Source organism: Pleurodeles waltl, chromosome 8 (genome assembly GCF_031143425.1).
Source record: "Pleurodeles waltl isolate 20211129_DDA chromosome 8, aPleWal1.hap1.20221129, whole genome shotgun sequence".
Classification (NCBI taxonomy): domain Eukaryota; kingdom Metazoa; phylum Chordata; class Amphibia; order Caudata; family Salamandridae; genus Pleurodeles; species Pleurodeles waltl.
Genome location: NC_090447.1, coordinates 177,247,547 through 177,263,676, shown reverse-complemented (window position 1 = coordinate 177,263,676; position 16,130 = coordinate 177,247,547). Strand labels below are relative to the sequence as shown.

At 40.7% G+C, this 16,130-nt stretch overlaps 1 protein-coding gene across 4 annotated transcripts in view; it reads right to left on the bottom strand.

The window, feature by feature from the left end:
- FAT3 (FAT atypical cadherin 3) overlaps positions 1–16,130 on the bottom strand; it is a 651,131-nt gene that overhangs the window by 251,473 nt on the left and 383,528 nt on the right. For all 4 annotated transcript variants that reach the window (XM_069204015.1, XM_069204017.1, XM_069204016.1 and 1 more), the window contains exon 5: positions 6,298–6,612. In XM_069204015.1, coding sequence (XP_069060116.1) covers positions 6,298–6,612 — 315 coding nt within the window. The remainder of the gene's footprint in view (positions 1–6,297; positions 6,613–16,130) is intronic.

Below are 16,130 nucleotides of genomic sequence, written 5' to 3'. Positions count from 1 at the left end.
GAATAGGGTAGACCTGTACTTCTTGCTGTGACTGCTCATGCAAAAAGCAGCTTGTGCCTACCAGGCATGTTGAGGTGTGCACCTTGGTGAGTTTTGAACTCATGGGAATGGGGGAAATGATAATGACATCATAGCCAAGACTCACAGGTCCCGTTGTTGAGCAATTCTCTACTCTCTAGAGTAAATTAGCTTTCTGAGTGTGACCCAAGTGCAGACTTTGTTCTTGCTGGGTTTGCTTCCAGTTCCCTGAGCTCTGTCTTCAGTAAATAGCACACAAACGGCTCCACAGAACTGGAGGCTTATCGCTGCAGGCCCATGGGTGCTTCAGTCCTTGCTTACAATAATTCCACTTATGAGTTGCCTTTTAGCAACAAGAGCTTTCAAGCCTTGTCAGCACCTTATATTCAATGTACAAGCGAGTTACCTTTTCCAGGCTTACAATTGTTTAAACAGATCCTCAGGGATACCTTGGTAAGTGAAAACTACATTGTAAAGCTAGACCAGAGTCATGCTTGCCTTTTCATTCTTACATTCTGAAACCATTGCAGGTGGCTGTGATTTCTCTAGAGGGTGAGGACTGTGTGCTTGCCTGTTTTCAGCCTTTCTTTAACACTGTGGATCTCCTTAATACCTAAATCCTGTTTAACTATAGCTTGGAATGATACAGAGCTTTGGCTGGCACTCCTTCTCAAAGTAATTCTGCAGATGTCGTAGGAAGGTTGTCAGATGTTTATAAAGTAGATATGATCATGTCCCTTCTACAGATGTTTAGATGTGTGGTTCACAAACATGCTATTCCATTCCTCTAACCATTTAATGTATTTATTATATCTTTCTATACCATGGCTACACCTGGAAGTATTGGCACACCTTACAAAGAACCACAGTGGACAATAAAATTAATATTTCTGAGGACTTATGGAAGCAGTGCAACATCTAGTGGTAAAGAAGTGGTATACCATTCCAGTCTGGGCTCCAGATCCCCACACCTTTTTCAAGCTTTCTTAGATTAGATAAACTGGACAAAAGCTAGTCATGCCAGCAAGCTTTCTCAATCATTTGCGTAATTGCTGCCACTGAGATCTTTGTATGTTATGGAAGCTGCAGATTTGAATTCAGACATGCTCACCTTTTCCTTTTATTGCTCTTGAAGTGATTTAAAGTTATACATATCTAAGTGAGGTAAAGATATAACTACCTAGGAAACAATTATCTAAGAATTAATTATCAAAAAAACTTTGTTAAGCTTTGCCAGGAAAGTGATATACAAATAATACATGATCACTAAGTGAGTGACTGCCCCAAAAAGTCTCTGGAGAATTTTGACCAGCATGATTGTTATATTTTTGAGCTGCATCCACTATGCCTTTTATATTCAAGCATATACAGATGAGAGCAATGAAAAATAGAGCCTTCTCCTCAATATTATGGTTAAATTAAGTCAAACCAATCTGTACAGTGGGGCACTTGAGATGAAATTATGCACCTCATGTTTTTGAAATTCTGTTAGTCTCCTTCACCATTTGTACTTTGCCAAGAGAATGCCAGCTCCTCTTATTTCAAAGTCATAAGATGACCTGGTGAACATTAGCTCACTTGTGAGATTTAGTACTACGGCCCAGATTCCCACTTACGTGAGCCCCACGCGCCCGGGAAAGCTAATGCAATACAATGTTTCTTGAGGAACTTCCATAATGTGAGTAGCTGGAACCTCCATTCCCTTTTGTCTAGTCATCTAAATAATTTATTTGCGGAGTTGTAAATCTTCCAACGTTGTAGAGCTGTAAATTGGATATAGTGGTTATGGTGACGTGCTTTCAAAAGGGTTGAATGACTTGTTTATGTATTTGAACTATACATCAAAGTTCTACTAATCCTATCCAAAGATTTGAAGTAGAAGGGATCCCTCTTCCTTTATGGAGGACTATTCAGTCCTATTAAGCTATTTTCTTTTTGCTTCTTACTCTCAATTCTCTGCTTCTTTTTTCGGACCTTTCCATTATTTAAAAAAACAAGACAGATCTTCCCCACCAATCACACTTGAAGGGGCTGATGTTCCTAGCAGCTTTATGAATTTCTGTGGGATCACTGAAGCTTGACAAGCCTTTATCGAATAGTGTGGCCTTCCTCAGAGTCCCCACAGCATTCATCCCCATAAGACCCAGATTTCAGCACAGTCCAGATTGTCCTATTGGTGCAATTGATAGAGACTGTAACACTTTCCACATTTTCTGAAAGTTATGCCTGACTTCAGTAGGACTGATAATATCAAATATTAAAAATAAAAATACAATTCAACAATCCCAGATGGCCACTGTCAGGTGGCACAAGATTTTTGGGGGGCAACATCCGATGCTTGAGTGATTAATGACATTATTTAACATGCCAGGCATGTTTCCCATGCAATGCACATTTCTTTAAAATGTACAAAGTCGTTTTCCACTATTAATTTCCTAGGGTAAAACATGTTATTTTTGCTCAAGACTGTAGGCAGAAAGGCATTTTTGAGTATGTGAAGTAGTACTCCTGTAGTACCACTTCACGTTCTCATAAGTGCCTTTGTGGAACAGCACTGAAACTTCCAACTTCACGTCAGTAAAAATGCATAAAATGCACAATTCTTTTTATGTGAACTAATTGTATATTCATGCTCCCCGAATATTCCTATCTTATTCCCCTTTTATGTTTTGTGGCCAATACGCAAGGCATTTCTGAGTCGGTGTGGTCAGATGAGTACTTCTTCAGACACTCATAAATGCCTTTGTAAATTGGCCGCTCTGCATCAGGCTAATTTTCTGTTTTCGCACGTTTATGAGGGTTTCAGTTTTTTCTGACAGCCTTGGAACTTTCATTCTTGAAAACTTAGATAAAAGGGGTTGATTTTAACATTTTTAAAGGGATGAGGTGCGGTGCACTTCAGGATTCCTTTTCCTTTGCTCTTAAGAATTTTTACAATGGATGGTGGACGGTATCAATTTCGAAATGAAAAATATAACTCATATTAGGCCTTCTGAAATAGATAGAACTGTTTTCAGTCGTTTTGCCAGATCATGCAGAGCAGTATCTCCGAATATCTATAGAATGGTTTATCAACGGGTTATCACTAGGTTTGAGCTGACATTCCTATCTTCAATAGCATCTGTTTGGATGGTACCATTAACAAGGCAATTGCTGATGGGGTCAGGATGGAAGAAGTAAGAAGACCAATTTGGCTTGGTGTTAGACCTCTCAAAACCTATGCCTCAAGTCAAGTCGATTGATATCACCCAAACAACCCTACTAAATTCTCCCTCGTTCCTCTCACCTTTAACTCATCCAAAACCCCTCCTTCTACTATGATCTCCCTAACCATTTCCACAGACTCTTCCCTCCTCCACCCCCTTTTAATCATCCCAAGCCTAAATCCTGTTACCATAAAATCCCAATTAACACTTCTGGATTCTTCACTCCTCTGTCCCTCCATTACTCCAGTCAATCCAACTAACAAACTCACATATCCGCAGCTCAAATTATCTCATAATAATACTAAAACTGTACTCCTATTTCCCTATACTAATCCACCACTAATTCCTTTTGGGTTCTGGAGTAGCGTGCTACTCGCCGAAAAGCGCTTCAACGCCTCGTCAGGGGTAGTGAGCCCTATATAAATAATATTACAATTACAAATACAATATATCAACCACAAAAACGTAGCCAGGACTGTGCTCACAACCTTTTAAGAGGAAACACAGTGTTTTAACCTCACATTTGTTCAGGTGCTGTTCTCTGTACTTTTCTTAGAAAATGTTAAGCTCTCAAAATGTCCTTGTCTTAGAATGCAGTTTAGAGGTCTGCACCATTCGTAGTGCTTAATTTGTAAATAAAAACGTGCAGGTGCCCAAAGCCCTTCTCTTAAACAAGCGGCTGCTGCATTTAAATGTGTGAGCACCGAATACTGAGGCAGCGTAATCCTGAACCCAGCTCAGGCCTCTTCAATCCATTTACAGCCACTCTCTGTCCCTTCAGCTCACTCTTGCAGCTTTCTGCTTTCTCTCATGGTGATGCTTTTTCCTTTTTCTCTTCCTCCGTCTTTCCCATATGTGTCTTTTGCTTGCAGCAGATGCTTGAGGGAAAAGCACCAGAAACAATAAGCACAAGTTAAGCACTCTGTTATGTTAGTGTACATGGGTTTTTGGGGGAATTACAATTGCTACCTGGCATTTGCACCTCAGAAACAATCTAAGTATTCAACAGTTTAAACAAGTGAATGTTTCAGATGTCTAAGTGAGACAGAACCAATGCATCAACACTGGCATTGCAATTGTTTATCCCAAATCACTAGGTGGTTTGGAACGGGAAAGCTTATCTTGTTGAAAAGGAGGGCCATTTGCAAATGTCAGCCAGTGGAAATGGCAGAGCAGTGTGCATTTTGACAACAGGAGCCAATGAAACTAACTTAGTACAGGAGCCATGTGCCGACTGTCACACATTTCTGGTCAACAATCATAATTCCGTAGGCTCTCCATAAGATATATAGGAAGACTGAGGTAAATGCCAATGGCATAATCTAATCCCAACTAAAGATCAGAGATTGCATCTGATAAGACTGTTGAGATGAGGAAACAGTCTCAGAGTCTCAGAAGGTTTTCGATTGAAAGAACCCAGTTTTGACTCTCGTCACGGGAACAGGAGTCTGCCAGAACTCCCAGATGATTACACTGTCCTACGCAGGACAGAAACCAAAGGCAGAAAGGAATAGTTACCAATTAAAGAACAGTATATTTCTAAATATAATCTCAGGAAGACCTGAATCAAGTTCAATTGAGTGATCTAATAATGCCAGACCACTGGCACCACTTTTTTAATCAATATATATTGATTAAGAGACCCATATATTAATAATTTCCTTTGCCACTAAGCTATGGCTCAATAAGCATTTTTAATCCAGATTCTACAATGGTGTCTTTCCACGATTCAGAGGCATAGAATGCTTCTGGATGTATTCGTCATTTACTATGAGATGCCAAGGTAAATTTTGGAAACTGTCCTGGACCTAATTCAAATGATCAGTCTTAAATACCACGAATGCCTGGTCTATTGACTGAAGAACAGTTTATAGATGTACATTATTTGAAACTATCGGAAAATGTGTAGTGAATGCCAACAAATCTGCAGGGGTTTTCTGGTGGACAACTGCAGGAAATACCAAAAACCTGCCCATGCACGCACATTTACTCTTACTACAAAATTCCACCAAACTGGGATGGCAAATCCCATTTAAAAAGTTAACAAATCCCACCAGACATGATTATGGTACTTTCACAAATGCATTTACTTGTGTACTTAAGATGAATTTAAGTACACACGAAGCTTTGTGAATCAGGTAAACGGTGATACTGTTTAATCAGATTAATAGTTTGATTCAGATTCACAAAATAATCAAATTTGTGGTTGGAATTTCCAAAGTGAGTTGTAAAGAATTGGGATTTGAGGATCTTTCCAACCAAAATTTCTCTTAATGCTGTACTCCTCTCAAATAATTTTTCAGCCAAAAGGGCAAATGTGGTTTGTCATTGGAATAGACACGTTCCTCTTGTAATAGGGCAGTTTTGCAGCTATTTGCTGCCCTCTGTTTCTCTCTGGTGGCCATATGTGATGGCACTCCATGTCAGCTGCCTACAATATCCTCAGTGTTGAGGCAACCGCACAGTTGAGGAAAATCTACTAGTTTTGCAGCTATTCTGCATTTGTGGGATTATGGTTAGTGGTGAAAAATAGGTATTGCCAGGTAAGTGGCAAAAGAAGGCCATTGAAATGTTATGAACACCAACAGAGATATACCTTCAAGCGCATTCTCAACAATTCTCACTTGCTTTTCACAACCAATTTAAATAGTAAACTTCAGAGCTAAAGAAAAAAACACTGGTTCAGGAAGAAACAGTCAAATGCTCGTGAAAAAGTCTGGAACACCTCCATATTTTCAAGTGCACAACAAAGCTTTTCTCACACTAAAAACTGTTTTCTACATGGAGGAGAAAATGAATAATTAAAACATAACATTTTTTACCTTGCTAGATTTCTTGATTTTTTAGACCTAATTCTCTGGATTTTTGTGAATCCTGAGAATTGTAAAAAAAACAAAAAACAATCCACATAATAAGATGAAACCCACGATGCACCAATGTCCACATTTTTTATGAATCAACCATTTGTTGTTTAGGTAGATTTCAGTAATCGTATCAGGGTCCACATCAAATAAATAAATGCCTTACTTTAATTTCATAAATTTAAAGTTTCTTGTTAGAAGATTTTTCTTACTGTTAAAATGTCATAACTCCCTGCTGCAAACTGCTTCCTGGAAGACACCATCCCTGTTTTAGGGTCAATGAAGAACTTCCCGTCATCATTGCCGTCAGTGATGCTGTATGAGATCTCTGCGTTGGGGCCTTCATCTCTGTCAAAGGCAAACGCCCTGTATATCGGTTCCCCGCGCTTCTTGCGGTCTCTCTCAGGGAGCTTGATCTGATAGACTTTTTCTGGAAATTGAGGTTTGTTATCGTTTTCATCCAGCACTTGAACCACCACCCAGACCGTTGATTGCTTAGGAGCCGGCCCGCCATCCATGACTGTCACCTGCAATCACATAGGAAATAATGACAAGAGTTTAAATGCAGTGTGCCATCTCTCCCATCTTTTTATCACACATTAGTTTTTCATTTGGAAGGGAGGCATCTTTCATGGCCTCAGTCATTGCCTTGAGTGTGACAGTTAATTTCCCAAAATACTCCTTTATTGTGTAATGTCCCTTCATGAATCACAGCTTTGAAAAGAAGTAAACCTCTGCTGTACACAGGAGGATATATCTGCTGTTTCACTGGAAGTCTCTCTTACCATCCTGGTTCCAGTCTGCTGCATTCTAGAAACTGAGAGAGGAGCGGGTGTCACAGAGATTATCCTTTTTATATCTTTTTAAAGTATTGTGGAATCATTTTTTATTACATCTCATTCACGGTCTTGTCTTTTGGACTTTTTGTACTTCTACATGGAATAATACCCTTAATTTGAGAATTTGGTATTACAAGCATAATGCAAATTTTCAGAAACTATGTGATATTATGCCTGCCTAACAGAAATTTTGCCTGGGCCTGATTTAAGACCTTTAACAACATCATAGTCCACAGCAGTGTGTCACAATGCTAAAGTACCTATGTGTGCTGAAATCACATGACAACAAGTAAATACAGGTAGCCTTTTATACCTGCGGGTAGGGTTCAAGAACCAAGACAAATAAAATACCATTACATGTTTAGAATATTTTGTCTTTATTAAACATCTTTGATGCATAAACTGCTCTTATTTTTGAAGTGTAGAGGCACCCTTTCCTCAAAGGTCTTTCCAAAATTCTTTACTTTTGTCTTAAATATGTTATCAGTTTCATTAATGCATAACAATAGTTCGAAAATCCTGAACATTATCTAAGTGGGACTCCAGTGCTCAGAGAGATGACCTTAGATTTAGGCTTGTTTTGATGCTTTTGCCACCCTAAAATGCTAGAACAGATTTTGTTATGATTATTCATCATTCAAGGCGGAACTGGCTGGGGCCTTTCTGCAGCCCTTTATTGGAGGAGACAGCTTCCACTCTAAGGTTCAAAGAGAGCCCAATTAAGGGGCTATCAGCAACCAGATCACCGATAGCTCTATTCAACAGTAGACCAGCGCTAAACCACTTAGGCCCCTCCTCCCTTAAAACCACCCTGACAACTACAGGCAGGACCAAAGAGGGATTCCAGAGTGGGACCCCCCTTGCCAGTGACATGCCTTCTGGCACATTCACAGTGGCCAGACACAAGATACAACAAGGGTATGGGAATATAGGAAGTCAAACTTCGACTAGCGGTATTTAAACTCGGACACAGTGAATTATGCAATGTTGACACTCTGCCAATCTGACTTTGCTAAGTATCTTAGAGCAGAGTATGTGTCCGTGTGTCTTTGCCTGTGCTTGTGAGCCTCCATGCAAGGTGTCTGTGGTTGAGTCTGAATATGTACAAGTCTGGGTGCAAGATGAGGTCCCGCGGCGTGGAAAAGTGCAGGAACACACCTGTTGCTGACATAGCTGCTGACCACAAGCATATGGGGACTATTTCTTCCCTAAAAGTGCACACAACTAGTGTTTATTGGCATATTGTGAGCAATTTTGATGTGATGGTGTAGCACCGACTGTGGCATACAAGTTATAATTCTGTAAGCTCTGTGTGAAGCCATGTCATGATGATACCCACTCCTGGTAAAGTGCTAACTCTGGGTAATGCTGGGTCTTCTTGCCGTAGTGTGGTCCTTCATGGTGTGAGGGTGCCACCCCTGATCCAACACTGGTAAAGGGATTTTATTGGTAATTTTTGGAAAAGTATATTATATATTTATGGCACGATGGTGCGCACCACTCGTATGGTACTGCCCTTCATAACCCTGGCAGAATAGTGGTAATTCCTGGTAAATTGAGGCTATTTATAACACAATGATCCCCACTCTGTGTATAATGTTGGCCATGGAATAATGGAGGTAGTTCTTGGCATATTATAGATATCCGTGGTATGATGGTGCCCACCCAAGATATAATGCTGGCTATGACACAATGGAGAGAGTTCTTGCAACGTTATAGGAATCTTTGTCATGGTGGTGCCACCGGGTATAATGGTGGAATTCCTGCAATATATAGACTTCCACAGCATGGGAATGTGATAAATGGGAATACAGTGCAGAATGTATTCATAAATGTACTAGTACGAGGACAGGACAAACGTTAATTTACTAAGATGAAAAGCTGATCTTTTTTAACAAAAAAATGTGTCTATGAGAATTGGCACGATTTTGCTTTGGGGATAGTGTATATACATAAAATCAAATTTAAACCCCGAAATGGGTCTTCGCGAACCAAGAGGAAACCTAATACTCATTGCAGTGAAGACTCCTGTTAAGCAATCGGAGTATCCATAATTCTCCTTTGACTCCAATCTTCTTTAGCAGCAGGAATTAAATACCCTGTCAATGTTCTTTTAAAATACGATGACAATTAACTTATATTATCACATCTGGAAACAGATGGTTTCAATTTACTCCCTCTCAGCAGGACTCTGTAAAGATGTCTGCACTGAAATGTTGACTGCTGTTAGTTATCTTTTTAATAGAACTAGAATCACGTTTTATTCCTTCATCCTAAACAGTGTGTTTCAAGTACCAACCCCAAAGCCTTTTAAAGTCAGTGACCATTATACAAGCCAGTAACCCATCTACTAAAACACCTGGGAAAATGGGTATGGAAAGATGGAGACCACTGTATTCTGTCTGTGTGCCAAATTTTGTTTCCTTTTTCCTCCAGATTTACCACTCTTTTCCTCACCCTTTCCTTGTGGCCAGAAGCCCAGTCATATCTATTTCCTCTGTAGTGTACACCCCACTACTCTATTTATATAATCGTCAAAGATGCAAATGCCTTCTGGGTACAATTTGATAGGAATAAAAATGCAAACGAAATCATTACTGGAAATGATAAAAAAAATCTGGTAATGGCAAAATTATTTGGCACTATCAGATTATTTGGTACTACAAGATTGCCATATTAACAGGTGCTGCTACGAGAGGCACCCCTCATGCACCTCCTTAACTTCTGTATTTAATTTTTGTGAATTCACATAAAAATACAACTTAATCTAATTTATAAATTATGGTATTTAAATTTAAAAATACTGAAAGACGCATATTAAATCATGCAACTACTTATGGTACAAATCTTGTTTTTCTTTCGGACAAAGAGGCCCAACATTCAATAGTCATATCCAGGTAGAGTTATCCAAAAGACTTGGATGGTCCCAATTTTTTCTTTGTGATGCACAACCCGTGTTTTGTTCGGTAGAACTGTTTCCTTGTTCCATTATGGCACATTCGAGAGGTCCTGCCTAAATGCGGTGAATTGTTTGGGAAAGCCCTTTTGCAAAGTAATAAAGCAACTGTTTGCGGATTCGCAGGACCTTGAGGATGGACATTGTTATTATGGATAGTACTGAAAGATGCTGTTAGGCTCCTTGTATACCCATAAGGTAACATGGCACCAAATCTCTGCATTTGCCAGTTTTGCTCCCCCTTCCTCGCCAGTGAATACTATACAATAATGCCATATGGGCTCAGCAGCGAACAGTGGGTCACAGATGACATCTGTAGATATGTAGGTGCATATATACATTCCCTTAGGAACTTCAAAAACCATTGTGACTTCCATGAGGTAAGAACATCGATAGCGGTGAGATTGCTGAGTGGGGTTAGCACTCACTGCAGAGGTTTGTGTGAAACTTTATTAATGACTCTAAATTTTATCTTTCTGAAGCTGATACAATCTGCACCATTAGTCAACTGCAAAAGAGGATGGCGTGTGAAGAAGGCACTGTTTAAAAAGTCAAGTGATTTACTCCTCCATGTCCCTACTCCTGAGGTGTCTTTTTCCCGTCCACACTTCCTATTAGAGGTAAAGGTTGTGCATGCATAACGCTGACATTTCCCCCATCCATAATTAGCCATCTAGTCATGTTTAGAGGCAGCAACAGATTATGTACAGCAGTTTGAATCAGCAGAAGTGGAGCATAAAGCACTATATACAAAAGAGTTAAATTCCATTCAGACAGTAATTACCTTGGACATTAAAACCAGTTCTAATGATGTAAATTATACAACACATAACAGAAGAGTGGCTTTATTTTGCTTCACTATTCAGCAGTTAAGACCCTAAGAAATTTAGAGGCATATTTACAAGCCCTTTACGCCGTCAGTGTGTCACTTTTTTTGACACTCCGGCAGCACAAAGTGCAGACCCTATCTACCAGGCCGCACAAAGCCATGGCTTTTCATGGCCTCGTCGATATGATGCAAGGCAACACAGCTCAAGTCGCTGCATAGCCTTACACTTTGTCGAGGGGGGGTATTCCGTGAGTGTTGCTGTGGGCTTTCCCATGCAACACCCATGGGTTTTGACGCATTCCCAGATTTACAGGGATCTGTAAACCTGCGAATGCGCCAAAAGTGTACTCCTCCCCAGGGGAGGCGTAACAAGGAGAAATACCTTGATTTCTCCTCGTTTTTCCCTCTTTCCATGTGTGCTGCGTTGGAAGGAAACACCTCCGTGGATTGATTTTTGTGCAGGAAGGTGCCCCACCCTGCACAAAAACCATCCTGCCAACAATGCAGACACCCCTGCGCCATGGTGCATTGTGCGCTGGCTGAAAGGACAGGAATGCACCCTATCTTGTAAATGCTGTGCATTCCTTCGCTTTCAAAAGTGGCACAGGGCAGCACTGGAAGAAGACTGGTGGTGCTGCCCTACGCCAGTTCATTGTAAATACGCCCCTGAGTAACAGGCACTTGTGGCCCTTGCACAGTCAAACAAAGTGAGACCGACTTTACCAGGGCAGACTTGTTATTTCCTACACTTTGGAAGTAAGAAGTCTAGACCAGCGTTAAGTTGAGGTACTTATTGTGGACGGTAATAGGGGCTTTTGATCCATATCTCACACTTAATGAAAACAACAGCATCTCTGTGGACTGCAGGCGCTCTCCACACCACAGCGTTCGTGAGAAGACCTGTCAAAACCTGGCCAGCCCTGATCCTGGAATTTGGAGGGCTGGCAACACGAATGGAGGCAAATAAATGACGTCTCTTATACCGTTCCAAAAGACAAGACAAGGCCGGGTTAGGTCTGATAAGGCCCGCATGCTGGAGGCAGTGGTATGCGGCTGCGATAAGTACAAATATGTCACTTCAACATGCAAACCACATGTGCGCAGAAGAGCCAGTCACAATCACGGGACAAGGGGTATGAAAACAAGCGTGAGAAAGTTAACAAAGAGGGAAGTCTGGGCTAGAGAGAATTCAAGAAACAGTGCACATAATGACCTAGAGGGAGGTGGTTGTCCTAGTTGGTAATCTGTCTTTTTCTTGCTGCAACCTAAGGGGCATGAAAGCCCTGATTTTCATGAGAAAGGAAACAAATAATGGGTAACAGTCGGAGTATTTGGGGGAAAAAGTTCACAACTTTGCAAGACCTTAATAAATGCGCATTCTAAAGAATGGTAAGACATGTGGAACTAGCGCAAAAGATGGTGAAGTACTAGAAGATATTCACATATGACTTAGCCTCAGGGCCTGATTTAGATTCCCATAGGATATAATGGGATCGTAATACGGACGAGGGGATATCCGTCATGTCCGTGATGGAGTAATCCCCTCCGCCAAACTCTAAATCAGACCTTCAGTCTGCAAAGAATTTAACACATTAATAAATAAACATAAGAAAGAATTAAAGTCTATTGCACACAAAAAACCTCAAAAGTGTGGCATCATTGGTAGAGACAGCAGATCACTGAATACTCCTGGAGCTACCTTATGGAACCACTGTCGTTTTGTCAGAAAACTTGGCGTAGTAACATGCATTAAGTGTAGAACGGGTCAAGTAGGATTAGAGAACTATGATTGAATTGCTTTTCATTTGCTGATTTTCCCTGAAGATGTATCTTAAGTTCAGTGGGCTGTGTCCAGAGAAATGAGGTTTGGGCATCCTTCTGGTACTTACTTTCAAGTTCTATACTAGACCTGGAAGGGGCACACCCGGCAGTGGGCATAATTTTACTGTCATACTTTGGGACGTACTAGCCACATTACCAGTCACATTACACTGACTGTATGTCTTTTTGCGTGTGTGTTTGTGCGTGTGTGTGTGTATACTCTTGCTCACATGTTTGTGTGTATCTGTGTGTGCGCATGTGATCAAAGACAACTAGAACGTTTACATTGCATGCTAGAAGGGAGACCTGCTTTTTTCCCAGTGCTACTATGGAAATTTTCAAATCCTACAAATGTTTCTATGATAAACAATGCAAAAAGAACAAGTGATGGACGGAATGCTGAACAATGTCAAACATTCACCCCCAGTACAGAGATCTGGGGCTAAATCCATCGTTTTTTTTGCTACCCATGCCATTCCAGTTTAGACTGAGCCATATGCAAATCAGTCTTGACCCTGTTCCCCCATGGGAACAGTCCAGCCTGAACTGCCAAGCGAGGTCCTCCCTGGACTGGAAACAAGCATCATAGGACCGCTTTCGGGTATCAACCTTCATCAGCCAGGCTAGCTTCATTTCAGTGGTATGGGGAGCACGGGACCCACGTCTGGGCATGCCCTTCCCACTTGGGGCAGCAAATGCAAAGAGAACAAGTGATGGACAGAATGCTGAACAATGTCAAACATTCATCCCCAGTACAGTGATCTGGGCCTAAATCCATCATTATTATCTATGCTAAACAATGCATATTTGCTCAAGGATCAATTCTGCACTCCATTGTTTTCAATGCCTCTTTCAGTGACCTTGCTGAAGAGCTAGACTGGAAAGTATCCCCAACTCTTATACAACCAAAAGCTCACAAATGTAGCACAACCCTGAAGGTAGAGAAGACAAGGAGATATTTTAAAAATCTAAACACACAGAATTAAAAACAGTACATACATTACAGGTAAGTATAAAATAATTTGCACGAATAAGACACGGGATAGACAGGAGCAGTAAATTGGATAGAGTACCAGGGGCCATTAAGTGGGAGATTGCCTACTTTTCCATTTCTAATGACCTAAAATGTTTCATTGCCTACTGGCAAGCTGGTGGAAATGATTATTAACAATCTTGAGGACAATCAAGACTCTGAGAGATACAACAACAAAATCAATGTAGTCTGGAGGAGAGATGATTGTGCCTTTTACATAGTTTAGGAGGAGTAATCAGTAACGTAGAAGCAGGACATGGGTATCAAAAGAGGGCAATAGTTGAGTGAGGGAACAATAGAAAAATGTAGCAGCAAAGAAAAGATGCATATTAGATAATTCTGTCCATCCTTCCTTGATGTTAGTTTTTATATATGTTGACATCATAAGTTCTGCAATGGTGTTTTTCCAAATATGTGCATTAATCTATCAAACGCTGAAACTCTCCGGCTACTGTGGGCAGATACTAAGGTTGATTGCTCTATATCTGAACCTGCACCAAACAGGATTGATCTGATTCACAGACAGAGATTAAACCAGTCTTCCTAAGGTATCCAGTCCTACCATTTTGGCACCTTGGTTGAGCCCATGGCTTGAATTCTGTGGGTCTTAATTGGAATATAAGATTCAGTACTACACAATACACTGTCACAGGAAATTATAAAAAAATTGAATTACATAGAAACTACTCCTGCCAATAAAAAAACAATAATATCCCACGCAGGATCGAAAAGAAACACCTGCACTGAGGGAATTATGTATTAATGCTTTGAAAAAAAAGAAATTTGAATACCACGTTGATCAGAAATGCCTCTAAGATAAGCAAATGTATTTATAGAAATTTAATTTGGGGAAGGGTCTTGGCATGACTCAGATGCCAAGAGGCAAATCGGGGTTTAGCTGAATAGAGTTATCTCATGATGAAGTACTTTAGGTGCACTAAATGTCCTTTGATTGGGCGCCGGGGCTGAAGCACTGGAGGGCGTTTTGATGTCCTAAACCTGTCTCTGCAGGTGCCAGGTTAAATTTAGTATCTGAGCTAAGACACAGAAAATGATTTTCAAAACACTAGCTCCATAGCCCAAAATCTGCAGTAAAAATGACAATACTTAGAAAGTAGGAGCATAATTTTCATCGCCATTGCTCTCACGCGCCAAAGAGTTGATGGGAACAGGCCACATTAGAGGGTTTTCTCTAGTTTTTCTTATTACTCAACTTCCATAAGACAAATAGGACAAGATAAAAGTTTCCTCTGAACTTCACATTCTTCAGGGTGGCATATCAGAACAGTGGTTTCTATTTTTTTCTGGAGGTCTGACATTGACAAAATATTTGCCTGGAGTTTATTTTGAGCAAGCAGTGATTGGTTGGATTAGTGATCCCATCTGACTTCTGCTACCACTTGCAGCTTTATATGTTTCCGAACATCTAGAAGATGATCCATATTATCTTTGGCATGACCAGATTCTCCATGAAATACCCTTCTCTCCCTTGACTAGATTCATAGGACTACATTCGCTTCTTCTAAATTGGGGCACACAGGATTTGATAGAACTGTTTTGGAGTGAAATAGGACAGTCAGCCCTGCCTGGAGAAAGACATATCTTCTCGTGGGAGCTTGTAGCCTTTAGAAGGGCATTTGAGGCATCTCTTGTTGCTTTCTTTTTGGTTTAGGGAGCTATTGCACCTTAAGTTTCATTCACGTGGGAATCTATCAGGAGCCCCTCACATAAACTAACCCTTCTCGAAAAGACTAGATTTCGTCCAGAAGACAGGACTGACATTTCTATGTTCCCTACTCATGTTTTTAGGTAGTTGTTGAATATTAACTTTGGAAACAAAGGCTTCGATTGACTACTCTCCCTTGTGTATAACTTAGAAGCATTTCAACTTGATTAAGATTCAACATGTCATTCAAGAGTCAGGGGACGGTGCTGTGCTCTGGAAAAGAATGCACCTGCAAAAACAAATAAACGTTTATTCCAGGCTGGAGCTGCAATCGATCTCTTTTCAGCCACTTTGCTCACACAAATATTTTACACTTCAGGCCAGTCTACGGTTAAAGAAATGACACGTGCTGTAGAAATGATATTTTATTTGATAAAAGTAATTTATAAAATATGCTTTGAATAACAGGTAATAAGTCACCGAAGACTTTGCTGCAATGCTGCTTTGCATTTTTAATTATTGTAAAAAGACTTATAGATTTAACTCATGCTAAGTGTTATTTTGGCCTCATAATCAGTTTGCACCGAAGCATAGTGGGGTCTCTTTGCACAGAAGCATAGCGAGGTCAGTTTGCATAAAGGCATAGTGATGACAGTTTGCACAGAAGCATAGTGAGGTTTGTTTGCAGATAAGCATTTTGAAGTCTGTTTGCACAGACACTCAGGCCCTCATTACGAGTCTGGCGGACGGGAACACCTGTCCGCCAAACTCACGACAGCGTGGCCGCCACTGTAGTGGTGATCTGCCAGCCGGCCCCATTATGACTTTCCTGCTGGGCTGACGGGCGGAAACCAGTGTTTCCGCCCGTCAGCCCAGCAGGAAAGTGGCAGCAGCATTGTCG